Source organism: Xyrauchen texanus, chromosome 18, assembly GCF_025860055.1.
Source record: "Xyrauchen texanus isolate HMW12.3.18 chromosome 18, RBS_HiC_50CHRs, whole genome shotgun sequence".
NCBI classification, from domain to species: domain Eukaryota; kingdom Metazoa; phylum Chordata; class Actinopteri; order Cypriniformes; family Catostomidae; genus Xyrauchen; species Xyrauchen texanus.
In genome coordinates, this window is record NC_068293.1 from 4,389,113 (window position 1) to 4,408,337 (window position 19,225).

The 19,225-nt window shown below is 40.5% G+C and overlaps 2 protein-coding genes across 4 annotated transcripts in view; both read right to left on the reverse strand.

Annotated features, from left to right (window-relative positions):
- Window positions 1–836: 836 nt before the first annotated feature.
- Window positions 837–4,868, reverse strand: LOC127658611 (zona pellucida sperm-binding protein 4-like). The gene is made up of 9 exons (XM_052147985.1): window positions 4,818–4,868; window positions 2,263–2,722; window positions 2,016–2,203; window positions 1,847–1,944; window positions 1,619–1,776; window positions 1,354–1,546; window positions 1,133–1,280; window positions 979–1,054; window positions 837–901 (listed from the first exon to the last, which is right to left on the reverse strand). The coding sequence occupies exons 1-9, from the start codon at window positions 4,866–4,868 to the stop codon at window positions 837–839; spliced, it is 1,437 nt and encodes a 478-aa protein (XP_052003945.1).
- A 948-nt stretch (window positions 4,869–5,816) lies between these two features.
- The window catches only part of LOC127658978 (dynein, cytoplasmic 1, intermediate chain 2a), a 64,960-nt gene continuing 51,551 nt past the window's right edge, over window positions 5,817–19,225 (reverse strand). For all 3 annotated transcript variants that reach the window (XM_052148569.1, XM_052148567.1, XM_052148568.1), the window contains 5 exons: window positions 19,012–19,145; window positions 14,533–14,677; window positions 14,290–14,430; window positions 14,019–14,144; window positions 5,817–6,903 (listed from right to left, as the gene is read on the reverse strand). In XM_052148569.1, coding sequence (XP_052004529.1) covers window positions 6,790–6,903; window positions 14,019–14,144; window positions 14,290–14,430; window positions 14,533–14,677; window positions 19,012–19,145 — 660 coding nt within the window. In that variant the 3' untranslated portion in view covers window positions 5,817–6,789. The remainder of the gene's footprint in view (window positions 6,904–14,018; window positions 14,145–14,289; window positions 14,431–14,532; window positions 14,678–19,011; window positions 19,146–19,225) is intronic.

Sequence of the window (19,225 nt, forward strand, 5' to 3'; positions counted from 1 at the left end):
GGCATAATCTGCAGGAGTTGGAAAATGCAGCCATTAATCATTTTATATAAAAGTTGCATTATCAGACGTCCCGTGGACTAAAAAGAAAAACACCAAATGTCATCAAATGCAGAACGCCTAAAGAATACCCATTTCCCCCTTTCCTCGCATTAATTTCCAGCAGTAAAGTGAAAAAAATCAAGTTATAATCAATACCAGTTCCAAACACAGATTCAATTCAGCCCCTGCATTGAACCTTTAAAGTCAATGAGTCTTTAAAGTAAAAGGTACTTGGAGCTGTCCAATTTCAACTAATAAACTAGTGATTTACAATAAAATATTTTGCACAAGGGTGGTTCTGGCATCAGTGGAAGTCAAGGCCTGAGTCTTGATGTAGACAAACACTGAAAGAACCACTTTTAATAAGTTTTTGTACGCCTTAAAGCAAACATTTGAAGTCACCACTAATGACAGCCACAGAGCAAAATTGTCCATTTATCACCACGTAGTTTGAATTATGTGGTGTAACTTTGATACTCTCAGCTTTCCATGGTAGTGAGGTGGAGGACACCAGTGGGGAGAACCCCCCCAAAAAGAACTCCATGTATAACTGATCCAGAGGAATTCTTTAATGGTTTACAGGAACGTGTCCCTTCTGTAATGGTCAGATGCACTTTGAGCAAATTCCAAACACAGGAGACAATAGGCATTTCGGTTATAAAAACTGCATAAACATCTGTATTAATTGGCACGTTTATAATACATCATGATATTGCTTGCAGCCTCAGCGACCTTCGCGGTTACACTCCACCCAATTAAAACAGCCTAGACAGTTGTTAGTGTCTGGTAACTTTAATTTACATAAAGAAAATGCCTCCACTGGAAACAACAGCCTCGTCAACAGTCTCACCAACATCTCTTTCTGGAATACAAGAGAAGGCATAGGTTAAAGCAGTATACAGCAAAACAGGACAAACCAGTGTTAAGGAAAACACCTACTTTGCCTGATGCAGCTCTGCTCACACGAGCCAGATGAATAGGGATGGCACACTGATGTACTACAGTGGATGAAGACCTTAGCAAGAAGGGAAAGAACCAGAGAATTAATAATCATTAAGAGTTTAGAGGGCTTGAAGGTTGCATACAATCATACCATTCCCTGCAGAGGAGCTACTGATGCTGGATCCACAAACGTGAACATCTTCACAATAAAGCGCTTGTAGTGGGTTGGGAACTGAAGACCAGAGGAGCCATCCACAGGAAGCAGTGTGGTCAGGTAACGGTCATCTTGGTAAGGGCATCTGGAAGGCACAAGAACGGTCAGGGCTAGCTCAAAACAGACCAAATGAAACAAAATGCTGGGCTTATGCTCACCCATTAACTAGAAGGTCCCACTGAGGTAGGCTGAGTGGATCAGGGGTTGATGTCACCCAGCAATGTCCCAGCATCAGGACAATATTGGGGTCAGTCCTCTCCAAAAGGTGCACCTCAACATACACCGGTTGTCGTAGGACTTTTATAATTGGGTAATCAGAGTCACTGTAGTAGGACGTGTACGCAGCATCCTCTGCAGAACAACAACGTTTTATAAACACTAGTTACACTTTCAAGACAGCCATCAAGAGAAGCAGTGCATTACCTTCTGCACATCCTTTAGTGACACATTGTCCATTTGCCAGGCGAAGCTCCACTCTGAGGGGCCCAGGAGCGGCTACAGGTGGTGGTGGAGGAATGGTGTTAACCTCCAGAACCAGAGCTTGAACAGCAGTGCCAGAAAACCTGCACTGGAAGAGAAGCCTGGAAAACAAACAGAGCTTGTAGCACAAGTCAAAGCCAAGCATTTAAGCTAAAGCATAAAATCACCTACTCAAAGTGACTGTCCCTTGTGATGGAACCAAGTTGTCCAATCCCAACTTCGTAGGATGAAGTAATTCTGTTCTCATACACCACATATCCATTGTCCTCCTGCAAATAACATTGTTAGAAACCACGCATTTCTGGTGCTCTTAGCTGGTCTAAAAAGCACCAGGACCCACCATCATGCTTGTGCCACAAGCAGTGACAGGGAATTGGTAAATGGCAAAGGAAGGCGTGGACCCAACTGGAGAGCAAGGTGGGTCATTTCCACCCAACAGACGGACCGTATCCAGACTTAGTGAAGGCAGTGTAACATCTCTAGCAACCACAACTACAAACTGGCCATCTTGAATACACTGGACAGTCACTGTTTCAAGGTAGAGCACAAGTTACCACAGAGAATCAGTTTAATATGAACAGCTTTACATTGGCTCAACACACTTACCTGCTTTCCCATAAAGCAGCAGTTTATAGCTTCACACTCAACAGCACTAATACCAGGTTTTCCACATTGGATCTGCTCATAATCAGCTACAGCACACTTGTCAAGAGGCTTGGCCTGTGCCACAGGCTGCTTGGGGGGAAATGCCGGAGAAAACTGTTGTGGAGTCTGCTGGAGGGCTGAAACTTGAAGATTCTGGGCTGGACCCCACCAATGAGTTTGAGTTTGCGGTTGCTGACCACTTGACTGGAATACAAGGGCTTGAGGATTCTGGACTGGATTTCCCCCTTGTCGTAGAGTCTGCTGTTGCAGAGCCTGTTGAGTCAGAAACTGTTGATCACTTGGCTGAAATGCAAGAGCTTGATAACTCCGGGCTGGAATCCCTCCTTGTTGTTCACTTTGCTGGAAGACTGAAGCTTGAGGCACCTGTGGCAGATTACGCCACTGTGGAACAGCATGACTGGAAGCACAAAACAACACACAAAATGCCAAAAGATTAACTGTACCCATACCTTCTGTCATTGCTCCACAACTGCACTCATCATTCAAGTGGATCCCTTTTTGAATCCTGCAAAGTGCAGCTCATTAACGATGTCACTCCCTGTTCAATTAACAGTCTTCATTCATCAGACTGGGCGTTTACAAATAAGGTGATTCTAATTGATTCTAAAAAGTTAACCTGAACATTTTGTGTGGTCACATTTAGTCTAAATAACATGCTAATCTTCTACCATCTTAAAACAATTCACAACAAATGATGAAATGCACAGAACCAATATGTACACCAACACATATGTATATCAGTAAAAGATTTACTTAAGTATTTTTTTTTATTTTATAGTTTATGTGACACCACTTTTTAATATATTGCATTTACTATAATTTGGCAGACATATTTACCCACATAAAGTACTTTTAGTAGTAAGAATGTGCCCTTTAGTATTTTCTCATGTATCTAGGCAATAATCAAAATCATTTGATTATTTTCCGCTTTTGATGTCAAAATGTAAGCAGGTTTCGCCCAGGGATACAAGCTAGAACCGCTACTGTTAATAACAGAAATATCAAGAGGTGAATTCTCAGGGCCAGCAAAGACTTCACTGCTGGCCTAACATGCCAAATAAATACATATTTTTCATCCTTTCATGTATTTTTAACCGCTTTCCAATCTTAATTAATCTACAAACAAATAGAGAAAAATTTAAAAGTTTATCCAGTCAGAATTTATTCCTTGATGCTTACAAGCAAAGTGTAACAACTGTTTCACAAATCACATGCCCGAAGCAGCGTGTGATTCTGTCAGACCTTCAGAATTTCTTCAGAATCCCTCAACAGTGCAAATAATAAGCAACTAAAGTCAGATTGTCAGATTCATCAGCCAATCAGATTGATTTATTTGTTTGTTCTTGGTGGGTGTGACCTTAAAGATATGTCCCGGTTGAGGCCTTCTAGCTGGCCTCGAGTGATGCAATCACGCTTTAAGTGATGTATGTAATTTGAAAGCAAAGAGTGCGAGAAATTTGATAGGCAGTTTTTTTTTTTTTTTTATGGAAAATATAATTTAAAGTTTACTTTGTGTTGTTTGATATCTAACAGATTCCAACCTTTAATTTTATATTTATATATATATATATTTTTTTCATTTTTAAACACTTAGTTTGGCAGTTTTACATTGTGACCTCTTGCTGAGGATACTTAAGTTACATGTGTTTCCAAGTATAGAACATACATTTGACAAATTGTAATAAGATTATTTAAAAATACAAGTAATAAATGCCTAGAGTAAACACATTTCCTTTGGATTTAACATTTTCAGTATTTTTTATAATTATTAATTTCTTCATTTTTAAAGGAATATTCCAGGTTCAATATACGTTAAGTTAAATCCACAGCATTTGTGGCATAATGTTGATTAGCACAAATATTTATTTAGACTTGAGGCACTTACAATGGAAGTGAGTGTGGCCAAATCTTGGAGGGTTTAAACAGAAATGTGAAGCTTATACGTTTATAAAAGCACTTTCATGTGCTTTTATTCATTCTTCTTTTAAAACTCATGTACAATTTGAGCTGTAAAGTCTTATAAATGGTAATTTTTTTATAGTCATTTTAAGGTTTGTTGACATTACATCGTCATGGTAACAGTTGTAAAATGTTAGTAAGTGATTTTATCACACTATCAAACATGTTGACACCCATATCTTTTATGTCTTGTGGCTATTATTTTGAAACAGTATTTTAACGTTTATGGATTGGCCCCCATTCACTTCCATTGTAAGTGCCTTACGGAAACCTCAATTTGTACTTTTTTTAAAGAAAAGGAGCGATGAGTCTAAATCAATTTTTGTGGTAATCAACATACCCGGAACATTCCTTTTAGATAAAGAAGCCTTGTTTGTAGGACATGTTTTGTCCCTTAGCTCAAGAATATGTGCTTTATAAATTATTTTTCCACAAATAATGTTGCTCCATCAATTTTCAATCAAAAGAAATGCATTTTATTTTATCAATCTTGAAATTTTTTGCTTCAATGACCAACCTGGGGTTGGCACTCGGACACCAACATTAATATAGCGTCATTCACCCTCATTACGCCCATGCCTTACATATTTATATTTACATGTTTGTCTTTACCAAGCATGACATGAAGAGACTGATTGACTTTGACAAGGGCCCCTTGTCCCCTGTTGATTGCGCCTACAATGGGCACGAGCGCTGGAACTGGACCTTGGAGCAGTGGAAGATAGTCGCCTGGTCCAGTAGGTCCCATTTCCTTTTGCATCACGTGGATGTTCGTGAACATGTGCACTGTTTAACTGGTAAGTGATGGCACCAGGATGCACTGAGGGAAGACAACAAGCCGGTGGAGGGAGAGTGATGCTCTGGGTAATGTTCTGCTGGCAAACCCTGGGTCCGGCCATTCACGTGGGCATCAATTTGATACATGCCACCTACCTAAACATTGTTGCAGACCAGGAACACCCCTTCATGGCAACGCTATACCCTGGTAGCAGTGGCCTCTTTCAGCAGGACAATGTGCCCTGCCACACTGCACACATTGTTTGGGAATGGTTTGAGGAACATGACAAAGAGTTCAAGGTGTTGACTTGACCTCCAAATTCCACAGATCTGAATCTGACTGAGCATCTATGGGATGTGCTGGACCAACAACACCGATCCATGGAGGCCCCACCGCACAACTTACAGGACTTCAATGATCTGCTGCTAATGTCTTGGTGCCAGATACCACAGGACACCTTCAGGGGTCTTGTAGAGTCCATACCTCAGTGGGTCAGCACTGTTATGGCGACACGTGGAGGACCAACAGCATATCAGGCAGGTGGTCATAATGTTTTGGCCTATCAGTGTATAAGCCTTCTGCATGTCATTTAAAAAATAATGGTGTCTGCATATTTCAAGGGTCTAACAGAGTGTTTGATTTCATATAAAAATTATGACCAGGCAGTCAACGAATTTATCGAAATGTATTTCATTACTCTAATTCATTGAAATACTGCACAACACAATAGTTTCTTTTTCAAATGCAGAATTTATTGGACATTCAAACATAGTGTGCAAGGAATGTTTTTGAAAAACTAAATCCTGACAACTTTCTTCTCTCAAGTACATTACAGACTGAGGACTTCAAACTGACTGAGGTACGAACAGATTTACCAAAGTTCTGGCTTAGAAAAAGAATTTGTAAATATAAAAAGACATTCAAAGAGATTCTGCAAAAGCTACTGCCACCGTTTCAAACAGATGTGTAATACTTTTGGTTGAAGAGCTTGCTCTCAAAATGAGAGAGTCTGAAAGCAAGCACTATATTGATGTGCATCATAAATAAGAGACTCGGGTGGAGAGGAAAAGATTTCATTACAACACTTGAGATTTGAAAGTTACAAGTCACTAGTATTTGTCCACAGCAAGACAACAGAACTCAACATCAAACTGATGTGATGTTGAATTAGTGACTCATGGAGCAGATCTAAGTTAAACATTAAAGATGTAGATCTCTAGAATTCTCTCTAGTTCTTATTTAGTTTGAAAGAATACAGCGATTACTCTAGTATTGAGAATAATGTAGATGTGTTGGATGAATCTCACAAAACCAGTCAAGAACAAAATCAAAAGAAAGAACTATATGTTCGTGATATGTTTTGTGTGAATTACTCATGTAGATGCTTCTCTTTGGCTGTGTATAATAAACCCAGAGATTATTAGGCTCAGAGGTACCTGCATATAAACTGAGAAACATTCATTATGTTTTTGGGGGGGTTTTGCAAACAAATGTTAAGGCTTCTGGTCATGAAGCGAGATGCCTTCTGCAACCACACTATCAATTGAATCTACAGCCCAGGATTCAGATTTAATTTTACAAACAAATGGCAGAATCAAAGGTTTGCACACAAAAAACTATTTAATTTCCAAAAAGAGAGATGAATACAATGGTCATTGTCTTGGGGTGTTTGTTTCTGAGATCTCTGGATTGGTGTTCGTTTCCATGACGATCAAGCGGCGAGACGCTGGGCGGCCAGTTCTTCTGCATCATCACGATTTTCGTTAATGTCAGCCAGCGTCCGCACAAAGCGTGTCCATTCATCACTTCGTGGGACTGCAATTTGCTATGTGAAACAGAAAAGGTCAAACATTGTGGAGTGAATTCACTAACACAAAATTTGTTACTCTTTCATGTGTTTTGCAATCCAGCTTAACTTTCTGTGTTGAAATGGTGCTGCATCATGCATGTTACAATTAAGTTATTAAGTCACACACCTTCTTTCTCTGTAAATGTGGCTTATTATTAGGTATGCACCAATATGGTCTGATATAAATTCTAGGGCTGATACCAGAATTCACATCTCATTTTGGCCAATATGATAACTGATCATTTCTGGATTTTAACCCTTTAAACTGCAACTACTTGCAACTAATTAATGAATTAAAAACTACTCACTTGAAACAAAATAGGTGTCGTTTAAAAGCTTGCCATCTGGACCAACTCTTAACTGCTGCTAAGGTTTGGTGTATGTATGTGAACCAGAAGTGTGTCTATCTTTATAAGAGGTGGACCGATAGTGGATTTTGCCAATATGATAACTAAAGTGGTGAAAAGGGCAGTGTGGCAGGTCGGAGGGTTGGGCCGTGTCGTGATCCTACACACCCGGTCCCGTATTAGGCTAATTATGCCTCCGTGAGAGATAAAGGTCAACTGCAGGGGATCGTGCGGGAGAGAGAGATCGTTTACGGACATGTCCATCATGTGTGTGTTTGTTCATCATTAAACCATTATTTATATTGAAAAGCCGGTTCTCGCCTCCTCCTTTCCATTGATCACTTTACACTGGTGCCGGAGCCCGGTAAGAAGGAGGGATACACCGTAGTAGAGTTCTCGCCACTACCGTCCACCCCAACGGAGCAGCCGCGGCCATCTGCCGGGGGACGAGGAGCCCAGCCGCCTGAAAGAGGACGATGGCCGCCGACCGCGAGGGGAGAAGGGGCTCCTAACAGACCGCCTGGAGCGGTCAAGGCCGCTGCTGGGGGCGGAGGAGTTCCCTACCAGCCGCTGAAACGCGGCGGGGTTTAAGACCGCCGACCGTGAGCGGGGAGGGGCTCGCTGCCGACCGCCTGAAGCGAGAGAACCGCTGCCAGGGGCGGGGGGAGACCCCTTCTGTTCCCAGAGAACGCGGCGGGGCGTTCTGTCCGCCAGGGGCTGGAGAACTGCCTCTGATCCGCCCGGAGAGGCACGGATGTCGTCCGATAGAGGGTGGAGGAGTGGCCGAGGAACAAGCTGCGGCATATCGGAGAACTGGCGAGTAAGAGTTTTTTTTTTTATCTCTCTCTCCTCTCTCACTGTCGCTCTGCGTTGGCCTTTTCTCTATTTTAAATTTTCCCCCAATTTAGTTTCCCTCCCCTTGTCCCCTCCCTCGTCCAGGTAGATGGGGATGATCTGCCGGCAGACTAGACGTAAAGCACGCCCTCTCCCAGGGAAAGGGGGGGGGGGTATGTCAGGCTGGGGGCTCCCCAGCCTGAGAGAACGAGGGAGGAATGTGGCAGGGTGGAGGGCGGGGCCGGGTCGTGATCCTACACACCCGGTCCCGTATTAGGCTAATTATGCCTCTGTGAGGGATAAAGGCTGACTGCAGAGGATCGTGCGGGAGAGAGAGATAGTTTGCAGCCAGCCTTTATCCCTCACGGAGGCATAATTAGCCTAATACGGGACCGGGTGTGTAGGATCAAGACCCGGCCCCGCCCTCCGCCCTGCCACAGGCAGATAACCGATTAATCTGCATTTTATTTTTTAATCGATTTATAGATGTATAAATGGGTATATACATACTAGAGCTGCACATTTCTGGATAAATTGAGAATCATAATTTTTTTGCTTAGAAAAAAAGATCACGATTCTCAAAATTCTGAAGAAAACTAATGCATATGTGATTTACAAAACCTGGACGTAAGGGTACTAAACAAAGTAACGTAATGTACTAGAGGTTCAGACAAAATGTTCTCTTATACAACTTCTATAGATATCTCACAGATCTAACACTTTGAAGAAATTGTCCCGTCTGCTTGTACATTAACGTCTGTTTGCTTTAAAATCTCATCAAGACTCTCGTAATTCATTAACAGCTGTGTTTACATTAATATTGCCTAAAGATGTGTATTTTGATTAAGAACAGCGCAGAGTCTCGTGCAGGAGCGCTGCGTTCATCATGAGACACAAATGCATGTGCAGACACACACATATGAGCGTTGGAAAGCAGCCGCATGCAATCAAACAGCTCACGGGTAGCGTATTTAGTCAGATCTGGGTAATGTCATGGCCAGAGCCGGACTGGTAATCTGGCATACCGGGCATTTTCCCAGTGGGCCAACGCAGTTTTGGGTCGATCAGCGGCGACCATCAGGAGAACCGAGCGGGCACATGCACACTCTCATGTATCATAGGCTTATCTGTAACCATATCTAATCATGTTACTGTTTAGTTTGTAGCTGGAAGTCGAAGTTTATCAACTGCATTTTATTAAATATTAATTGATATTATTGCATCAATAAACTTTGTTATACTTTAAAGAGAAGTGTTTTGGTATTGTTCTGCATGCACATGTGCCAAGGGCTGGCAGGGGATACAAGCGCTCGATGTTCTCCAGACGTCGACTTTCTTAAGAGAGCAATCCTATATTGAGACTGCAATACTGTCTGGTTATTATACCCTGATTTCAGGGAGGTTACCCAGAAATAATCATCCTTATTAATATTCTATTGATTTTGCTTATTAATCCATCAAATCAACAATAATCAAAGATAATTATCAATGTTGATTCAATCACCGTTCTATTGATTTTAATAATTACATTTGATAATTATTAATTATTGCTAATAACCAAACCAGCTCCTGAACGAAGTGCCCAACAACTGTATGTATGTATGTATGTATGTATGTATGTGTATATATATATATATATATATTATATACACAGTGGCCCCAAAAAGTATTTGGATGCTTAAGCTGAACTTAAAAATGCATGAATTCCTTTGCATTTGAGAACATCAAACCAATTTATTTTATTGTATAGAAAGATAAAATAACATAACACACCTTATTTAAAAAAAGAAGCTTGTTAAGTTTTAAATGATAAAACAACTGATATGTTTAAATTTGATGTGTTTAATGCTTCATTAAAGATAACAAGTTTAAGTGTTTTAGTTTTTAGTGTGCAACTTCTTGACAACATCTGGGGATAGAATCAACAAGTTTCTGTAAAAGCTGTGGTGAAAGTTTCCTTCAGATATACGCCACCAAAGCTTTCAGTTCATCCACACTAGAACATCGACAATCTGACATTTTCTTCACCACTGCATCCCATAGGTGCTCTATAGGGTTCAGGTCAGGGCTCTTGGTGGGCCATTTGAAGACCTTCATTTTCTTTTTTGCAAAGTATTCTTTCAATAGACAGCTGGTCAGGGTTGGGCAGTACTGTAGTACTGCAGTTACATGTATTTGAAATACAAAATACTATTTTGTACTTTGTATTTTAAATTCTTTTGAAAAAAAGGAAATACATTAAAGTTTGGTATTTGTGTATTTTCAAAATACATAAAATAATTTGTGCCAGTCCACCTCTTTATTAGGCTGCTGATTTCCTATATCAACTAGTTCAGACATGCCCCCCAACCCAACTTTCATAAATGCGACTGAATGGCTCCATCTAGCATTGGTTGAGTGAATTTTCTGCGTTCCTGTAAGAAAATATGGAGTACGATAAGGTGAGGACGTGATGGTTGATTCTACCTGTTGAAAAATCATAATAATTGCTGGCAACTGTTATTTAATTTCCATTCAAATATTAAGGTAGCTATGATATGGGGGCCTGGTTAGCTCAGCGAGTATTGGCGCTGACCATCACCCCTGGAGTTGAGAGTTTAAATCCAGGGTGTGCTGAGTGACTCCAGCCAGGTCTCCTAAGCAACCAAATTGGCCCGGCTGCTAGGGAGGGTAGTCACATGGGGTATCCTCCTCGTGGTCACGATAACGGGTTCTTGCTCTCAATGGGGTGCGTGCCAAGTTGTGCGTGGATTGCGGAGAGTAGCACGAGCCTCCACATGCTGGGAATCTCTGCAGTGTCATGAACAGCGAGCCATGTGATAAGACGCGCGGATTGACTGTCTCAGAAGTGGAGGCAACTGAGACTTGTCCTCCACCTCCCGGATTGAGGTGAGAAAACCACGCCACCACAAGGACCTACTGGGGGTTGGGCATTCCAAATTGGGAGAAAAAGGGATCATTTAAAAAAAAAAAAAGTAGCTATGACACTTCTTGATAGCCTGTGCAATGCATGCCAACAGTGAGGAAATCAAAATTAATCCGCAGCCATTTCACCCTGAAGCTCTCGCCTGGTTGCCCACTAAAGCCAAGCAGGGATGAGCCTGGCCAGTACTTGGATGGGAGATCTCCTAGGGAAAACGAAGGTTGCTGCTGGAAGTGGTATTAGGGAGGCCAGCAGGGGGTGCTCACTTTGCGGTCTGTGTGGGTCCTAATGCCCCAGTATCTCATCTGAAAGACAGTGCCTTTTTACAGTATATGGTCCCCATCAACCGAGGTCCTGACTATCTGTGGTCATTAAAAATCCCAGGGCACTTCTCGTAAAGAGTAGAGGTGTAAACCCAGTGTCCTGGCCAAATTCCCCCCATTGGCCCTTATCTATCATGGCCCTCTAATAAACTCCATCCCTGAATTGGCTACATCACTCTACTCTCCTCTCCACCAGTGGCTGGTGTTGAATCATCCAGGTGGATGCTGCACACTGGTGGTAGTTGGGATTCCCCCTATACTATGTGAAGCACTGTGAGTGCCTAGAAAAGTGCTATAAAAAATTTAAGGAATTATTACTATTATTAGTTTACTATTGTTAGCGAGTTCGCTAGCTAACAAGCTAAAATGGAACATTCAGATTTGCCTTCAGTTAACATGAATGTATAAAAGAGCACTGGCAAGGAGAAAATAGCATTAGCACTAGTACTGGACTTTAGTGCTAGTGGCCTCTCAGGTGTTAGTTTCATTAACATAATCACTGGCCAGGCAGAAAGTGCGCATTAGTATCTCTCAACCGGAGTTCATTAATCACTTGACTGTTGGGACTCCCTACTTAGTTAATGGCTACAAAGACTGAAAAAACATGTTTTGTTTGAAAAAAAAAAAATGTTTTCATTGAGGCGGGGTCTTGTGTTCTCATCAAGTGACCAATAAGCTTCTTCTTTTACTGAAGAATGGACAAGACGTCAAGCTGATGTGAATGTTTCCATCGCTCACAGATTCTGTCACCAAGCTTTTTTTTTGCACTGAGTCCCAACAGTTGGTTTTTATTGGATGCATTTCTTTACTCACTGAAAGCTGCACATGAGGAAAAGCCGCAACTGGATAAATAAACAATCATGCACTTTTGCAAGTAACAGTTACTCACTTCACAACAACAACAAAGACACAAGAAGAGAGAGAGAGAGAGAGCTCCGTGACTGTGAGAACAGGTACGTTTCAATGCAAAAAAATAACGATAAAGTAACTAATGATGGAAATAAAAATAACCAGAACATAAATTTCCCCTTTTTTAAAAATAACCTTTCCAAGCCGACTGAACCTGCATTTAAATGAGTAGCTTATTGCTCTTTGGAGTCAACAAGTATGTTTGTATGACATATAATATGTCATATGACAAACTATTAAATGAAAAACATTTCTGCTGCCTAGATCTTTGAACAATGTGACTATAAATGTGTAAATCATTTTACATTTAATATTTGTGTCTTATATTATTTTATATAGCATTAACATAAGCTTATATAATACCTAATAGTGATACTTCATTGAATGGCCAATTTTACATGTATTTTGTGTTTTTTTCAAGATACAAAACACTGTATTTTATTTTGACACATTTTCATGTATTTGTGCACATCACTACGGCTGGTATGCTTTGGATAATTATCCTGTTGAAAGAGCCATATCTTAAATAATTTCTTCAATGATTTCTGCAAGTTTACATTAAGAATTTCTCGGATCACTTCAGAGTTCATGATTCCTCACTGACATCACTGTAATAGAAACAGCCCCAGACTCTGAAGTTTCCACCTCTGTGCTTTACAGTACTCTTAGTGTGTCTGGAATTCTCCACACAAATACTCTGCCATCAGATCCATGTCTTTCTGTGCATGTTCTTTTGCCAATATTATCCTTACTTACTTATTCTTTGAGCTAATGAATGGTTTTCGCTGCATTACTCTCCATATGTGCCCATACTCACTGATCCTGTTTTGAACAGTCTGTGAACAAAGCTGTATCTGGTAATTCTCATTGATGTGTGAGGAAATCCTTGAAGGCGTTTCTTGCCAGTTTTTTGCTTATCTGGCGCGAGCACCTATGAAGAAAATGTCATATCGTCGATGTTCTAGTGTGGATGAACTGAAAGCTTTGGTGGCTGAAACCTGGAAGAAACTTTCCCCACAGCTTTTACAGAAACTTGATTCTTTGCCCAGACATCAACAAGAAGTTCAGCGAAAGAAAGTATTGCAAACTAAAAACTAAAACACTTGAAATTGTATTCTTTAATGAAGCAATTATCAAGTGTCTTCTGATGTTGACAGATTTCTATAGGTAAAAAGGGCAACATTCTTTAAAATTTAAAAGACTTTCTACATTCAAAAACCTGTCTCGCATTCTTTCCCTTATGTAGCGTTGAGTCGAGCTTCTTTTTAGTAAGAACACGTTTGGACTGAACCACCCCTATTTGGTGATCATTCTGAGGCGATGCCGCTAGTGTTGATGGACTCAAGTCAACACAGCGCAATGTGATGTGACACTGGTCGTGTCCAGAGTAGAGACACTGTGAGATGGGAACGTTTTGTAAAGACGTTTTTCTGATGTGTAAATCCTGCTGTGGCAGCATGGTGGACAATCAGGCTATTCTGAGAGTCTCAGTGTGAACTGACCCCTAATAACAATCCTCTCTCAACTCTCTTTGCTTTCATCCCATCTCATATCTCTCAACTCATCTGTGGATGGCAGGAGCCTCTGTAGCCCCTGAAGGGCCGTGCTGTTTGGGTCCCCCTATGAAAAATGTAATTGTAGCATGTCATCTTTAGAAGCTCTGCATCGGCTTTTTACGCAACCGGCTCTGTGACACATAAGAGAGCGTGTTAGTGAGTGATGTGTGGATGTGTCCAAAGTAAACTTGATTCTCACCTCGCCAACATCATAAATGTGGATCTGTCCCTCCGAGTCTCCCACGGCGATTTCTCTGCCCGACTGAGACCAGCGCATTCTGTTTAGAGCAGGACTACCATCAACAGCCATGCTGGCAGTGGGTACCTACACAAACACAGTTAATGTAGCAGATAGAGGATTCAATTAGTGCTTTGTTTACAAGACATACAATTCTGATAGATATCGAGATTTCACTGTTTAAGCTGTATCAGCCAGCTTAATTATTGTAGTTCCAAATGTTTGTTTTAACCTCTGTGTCATTGTTGAGGTTCCACAGGTCGATGCGTCCGAGTCCGTCCACACATGCGAAGAGAGCAGGGTGCACCGGAGACCACATGACATCATACACATAATCGGAGTTATCCTCAAACGAGTACAGTGGCTTGTTATTCTTCAACACAGAGAGTAAGGAGTACAGGGAGTTTAATTGATGACTGTATAATGTTAGAGGTGTATATGAATGTAATGAGTGTGTATGAATGCTGTGTGTTACCTTGGTGCTCCAGAGTTTAACGGTCCAATCAAACGAAGCAGTCAGGAAGAGATGAGAGAAATCAACCACCCCTGCAGCAGTGTGACAGTGAATCCCCGTGATCGGACCATGATGCCCCTCAAACATCTCACTGATCCCTGCACGACTGCTCTCACACACACACACACACACACACACACACACACACACACACACACACACACACACACACACACACACACACACAGTATGGCATTTGTTTAATGATCTCAGTATGTTTCCGTCAGTTGTTTAGTACTTCACATAAACTATCACACACCACTGAGTTTGTGTGAGTGTGTGTGTGAACTCATTACTGTGAGAGGTAAACAACAGCTTGTGTGAGTGTGTGGGTGGAGGATAAGATAATCACAGCATCACAAATGAAGAGGAAACCCTCACTCTCTCCACTCATTACAGCACACACACAATTTATATCTCATTTATGAACACAAACACATGAACATGGCTGGATTTTAATTTCTGAAATGAAATCTTTTACATTAAGTTCCATACGGGACATAAAGTTGTGCAAGATATTCACATGGATGAAACAACATGATTTCTGCTCCAGAAAATCCCCATAGACTCCAGTCAAAGTAGACACTGCCACATTTAATTGGACGTGAATGAAAACAAGTCTGTGAGCGATGGAACTGCAGTCAGTTCAATAGGTTGGGCTGTTGTGTATCTGGATTTTGATTGTTGAAAGTACATCTTAACCGATTTAATTCAATAAATGCAGTCTGCATGTGCTGCGTGCTTCAGCACACACAAAGAATGTGTGAAGCTGCTTATAAACTGAAACACAGACTTTATGAGCATCACAAGCTGTACTTGTAGTAGATTACAGAAGAGAGCACACATTCACTGTAAAGTGCACAGCGCATGCAGACTATACAGTATATTTACTGTCTATTTTAAATTGCTTCAATAATCACACTGGGCCATATAACCAATGTCTCATTGGAAGTGTGAAACAACCATCAAAAACACTTAATAGAAAAGTGTCGACGCCAAAATGACAGTTCGATTTAAAATAAAAGCTTGACGTGAGAATTAAAGAAATAGAGTCTGTTAAATAGGATTTACATTTTTTTGGTAATAAAATTTTTATTGAGAATCGTGAAATTTTACTGCTTTTGTTACTGACTACTGAATTTTTGGTAGGTTTTATCGAAGGGAGGTTCTCTGATTTTGTGACTGCACATATCACTTACTATCAGTTGATCTTACGTATCCTTGAAGTTTATTCTTAACACAAACTTGACGTTTCAAGTTGTATTTTATTTACTAGCTTATTTTAAAATACCAAAAATGATGCGTGGATGTGTGCTATTGCTCAAGCTCGGTTCTGTCCTGAGCTGTTTTATTATGGGATGTTTTTTTGTCTTTTTGCTTTGGCAGCATCTTTCTCTACACATTTACAACTATATAGTGGTGCTGAAAGTCCTTGTTCGGATTCGAATCCGGACAATTCGAATTTAGCAAAGTGTTGCTTTGCTAGCCATATACGCAGTGAGATGCATGTTAAATCTGGAACACACAAACTAAAATTGGCAATTATAACCAAATGCACTGGGTGGCGCTGTTGAGTGTGGACACAAGTTGATCACATTTGCTGAGCAAACGGTTCTGTCAGTATGTTCAGATGGACACCAAAAAAGCGGGTTATTGTGAGAATGTGGCTTACTGTGAGAAAACTGGGTTCCTGTTTAAATGAACTGTATAAGCGGTGTACACCTTACTCTCACATATGTGCAGCTCGTCAGAAAGCAGCGTCACCATAGCAACATAATCCCAGCAACACTTCTGTAAACAACAAACATGGTGTGGCAGGGGGAGGGTGGGGCAGAGTCGTGATTCCATACACCCGGCCCCTAATCAGGCTGATTGGCCCTCGAGAGGGATAAAGGCCGACGAAAACGGCAGTGTAACTGAGAGAGAGATGTACAGACAGCTCTCCGACACCTGTGTGTGTGTGTGTGTGTGTGTGTGTGTGTGTGTGTTGTCTTTTTGGTTGAGTTTTATATTAAACTATTATTTATATTGTAAAGCCGGTTCTTGCCTACACCTTTCCATTAATCCTTTTACACATGGCATGGCTGAGGTAAGGGACATTTCATCATTTAAACTGATGAATATAAATGAGTATAGTTTACGGAGCACGTGGATATGCTTGTTTTTCTCAACAAAAACATGACATGAGATACAATATAAACATAATAACTATTATATGACGAGTGTTTATACTCATCCTGTATGTTAACTGCGTCAGTCTACTTCATTAGCGGTTTCTTTTTCTCATTCTGTACTTTTTTGTTTTCACTCATTGCTTGTTTAAATATATAAATAAAAAAAATACAGGACATGATATAAGCTTGTTTTGGATATAATTAGAAGCTTGTTTCCTTTAATGGTGACGCAACCTTTATGAATAAAAAAATATTTTACAACGTCACTTTCTCATTAATTACCTTCATTTAAAAAATTGAATATTAGAATATTCGTTTTTTATGAGCTTAATATTCGAATATCAAATTATTGATGAATGCCCATCCCTAGCGTATAAGTATGCAACAATTATTAGTGAATGAGGCTCAATGTCCAACAGTGTTTGTTCATGCATAACAGAGAGATTTATTAAATTTCCTGCAAGTCATAAAAATTCCCACCTCAGTGTCATTTCCAGCATATCTCAAATTCTGTATTGTGTTTTACAGAATTCTGTGCTAGAAATGACGCTGATGGAAAAAAAAAAATTATGTATCTGAAATACACAAATTATTTTATAAAAATTATATAACTTTTTGCATAATTTGGCAAAATTGCAGCTTGACTGGAAATGACACCCAATAGAAATATTCCCTTGATTTTCTTTTTGTCCCACATATTTCATTATAAGTATGCTCGTCGGCTGACACATTTGTTCACTTGGTGAACAAGTACACAAATCTTTGAAAAAACTTAACATGGGCAAAATTGTTTGGTGTGGTGACATTACATCACAACTGTGAGACAGTCGTAATTTTTGAAAAATGTAATGAACTAATTTTCACATAATACATTTTTAAAAGGTTTATGTTTATTTCACTATGTTTAGATTATGTAAGGGATTATTGACGACTAATCGTTGAATTATTGAAAAATAATGCACACCCGAGGTGGTAATGTGGTCACGATGCGCAGTGGACATCGTTCAGGGTTTTATCTCAAGACATTTTCAGTTTTTTCTTATTAAAACACTCTTGTGAGGGGAACTGCTTTTTTCCGCCACGGATTAGGCGTCAGTCTGAGCCTTCGTTGCTAGAACTAGCAATGGAGGATAACGAGGCTTGCGCTGCTGTGTGTGAGTTTGTTTTTGAGGGATTGAAAGAGAGAAACTCAGAAAATGAGTGATCACTTCTGGGATTACCTTTTTTGTTGCAGCTCTCATCAGAAGTAACATCGCTTCAAAATCAGCAAAATGCAATTTGAGCACTTCACAGCAGCAGCTAGTGTCATAATATTTCCATTGTAAACCTTAACAACTGTTTTCAACCCCGCTGGGATGCAGGTGTGTGCTGACATGATGGTTCTGTTTTTAGCTCGCGAGTCAGTGTGTGTGTGTAATGCATATTATGTATGTGTTTCCTGGTAAATAACTGCACACCTTAGAACATCCGTCAACCAATCAGGATAAAAATTGAGCATTTAACAGACACGTTGTACAAAGTGGTTTTAAATATGGATGCACCAATACCAATTTTTCTCTTCCGATTCAGATATCGGAAATCTCAGTATCGGCCGATACAGATCCAAAACCGAACTATTGAGCATCTGCATCTGAGATGTTGTTCGCGAGTGCGCTCAAATATTGCGCACCGTCGTGAAGGCTAAAAATAGCTGCAAGTGTGTGTAACCAGAGCAGCACCATTCACTAATTGTGCTGGAGCTGTGCATACTATATATTTACTTATTAAAAAGACTTTTGAGATTCACAGAGCTATCGCACATGTTCAAGTGGCTTTGAATAAAATGCACGAGTCATATAATGGTGTTGTTATGGCTCTTTTATGCCATTTTTGGAGCTTGACAGTAACGAACACGACTAACACACAGTATCGGATTTGGATCGGGCTTGTTGGACTGATACTGATCCGTCTAAAAGCTTCAGTATCAGAGCCTGATAAAACTTTTCCAAGTCAGTTTTACTGTGATCTTCATATAACGAAAAAAACTACTTGTTTTAATAAAAATCAACACCTAGGAAGTGCCCGAAGTTGAAGAAACACTTTTTCTTTCTTTTTTTTAACTGCATGTGATCAGCAAAGTTTTACACCATGTATAGGCACCATGATTCAGTGTTCCATGATTAGGCAGTCTTTCGATGTTCTCTGGACTCATCAGGACACATTAATCACTTAAACTACATATAAATGTGCTGCACTCTCCTGCAATGAATGTGTGTTTGTGTGTTACCTGCCATGGCGACAGGATGTGTACACTGATCCATCCTCACTCCCCACCACAAAGTTATTAACATCACCCAGAGGGAAGGACATGGAGGTGACCGCAATGGATTTAGACTGCTTAAACACCAGGTCCATACTGTCCTGTACACACACACACACACACACACACACACACACACACACACACACACACACACACACACACACACACACACACACAC

Excerpts from the sequence above, each read along its gene's own strand:
- LOC127658611 (XM_052147985.1), bottom strand. The coding sequence starts at position 4,868 with ATGAGGGTGAATGACGCTATATTAATGTTGGTGTCCGAGTGCCAACCC. Across the intron at positions 1,777-1,846 it reads ACAAGGGACAGTCACTTTGA|GCTTCTCTTCCAGTGCAGGT; the intron begins GTAGGTGATTTT and ends TTTGTTTTCCAG. Across the intron at positions 1,547-1,618 it reads CACTAAAGGATGTGCAGAAG|AGGATGCTGCGTACACGTCC; the intron begins GTAATGCACTGC and ends GTTGTTCTGCAG.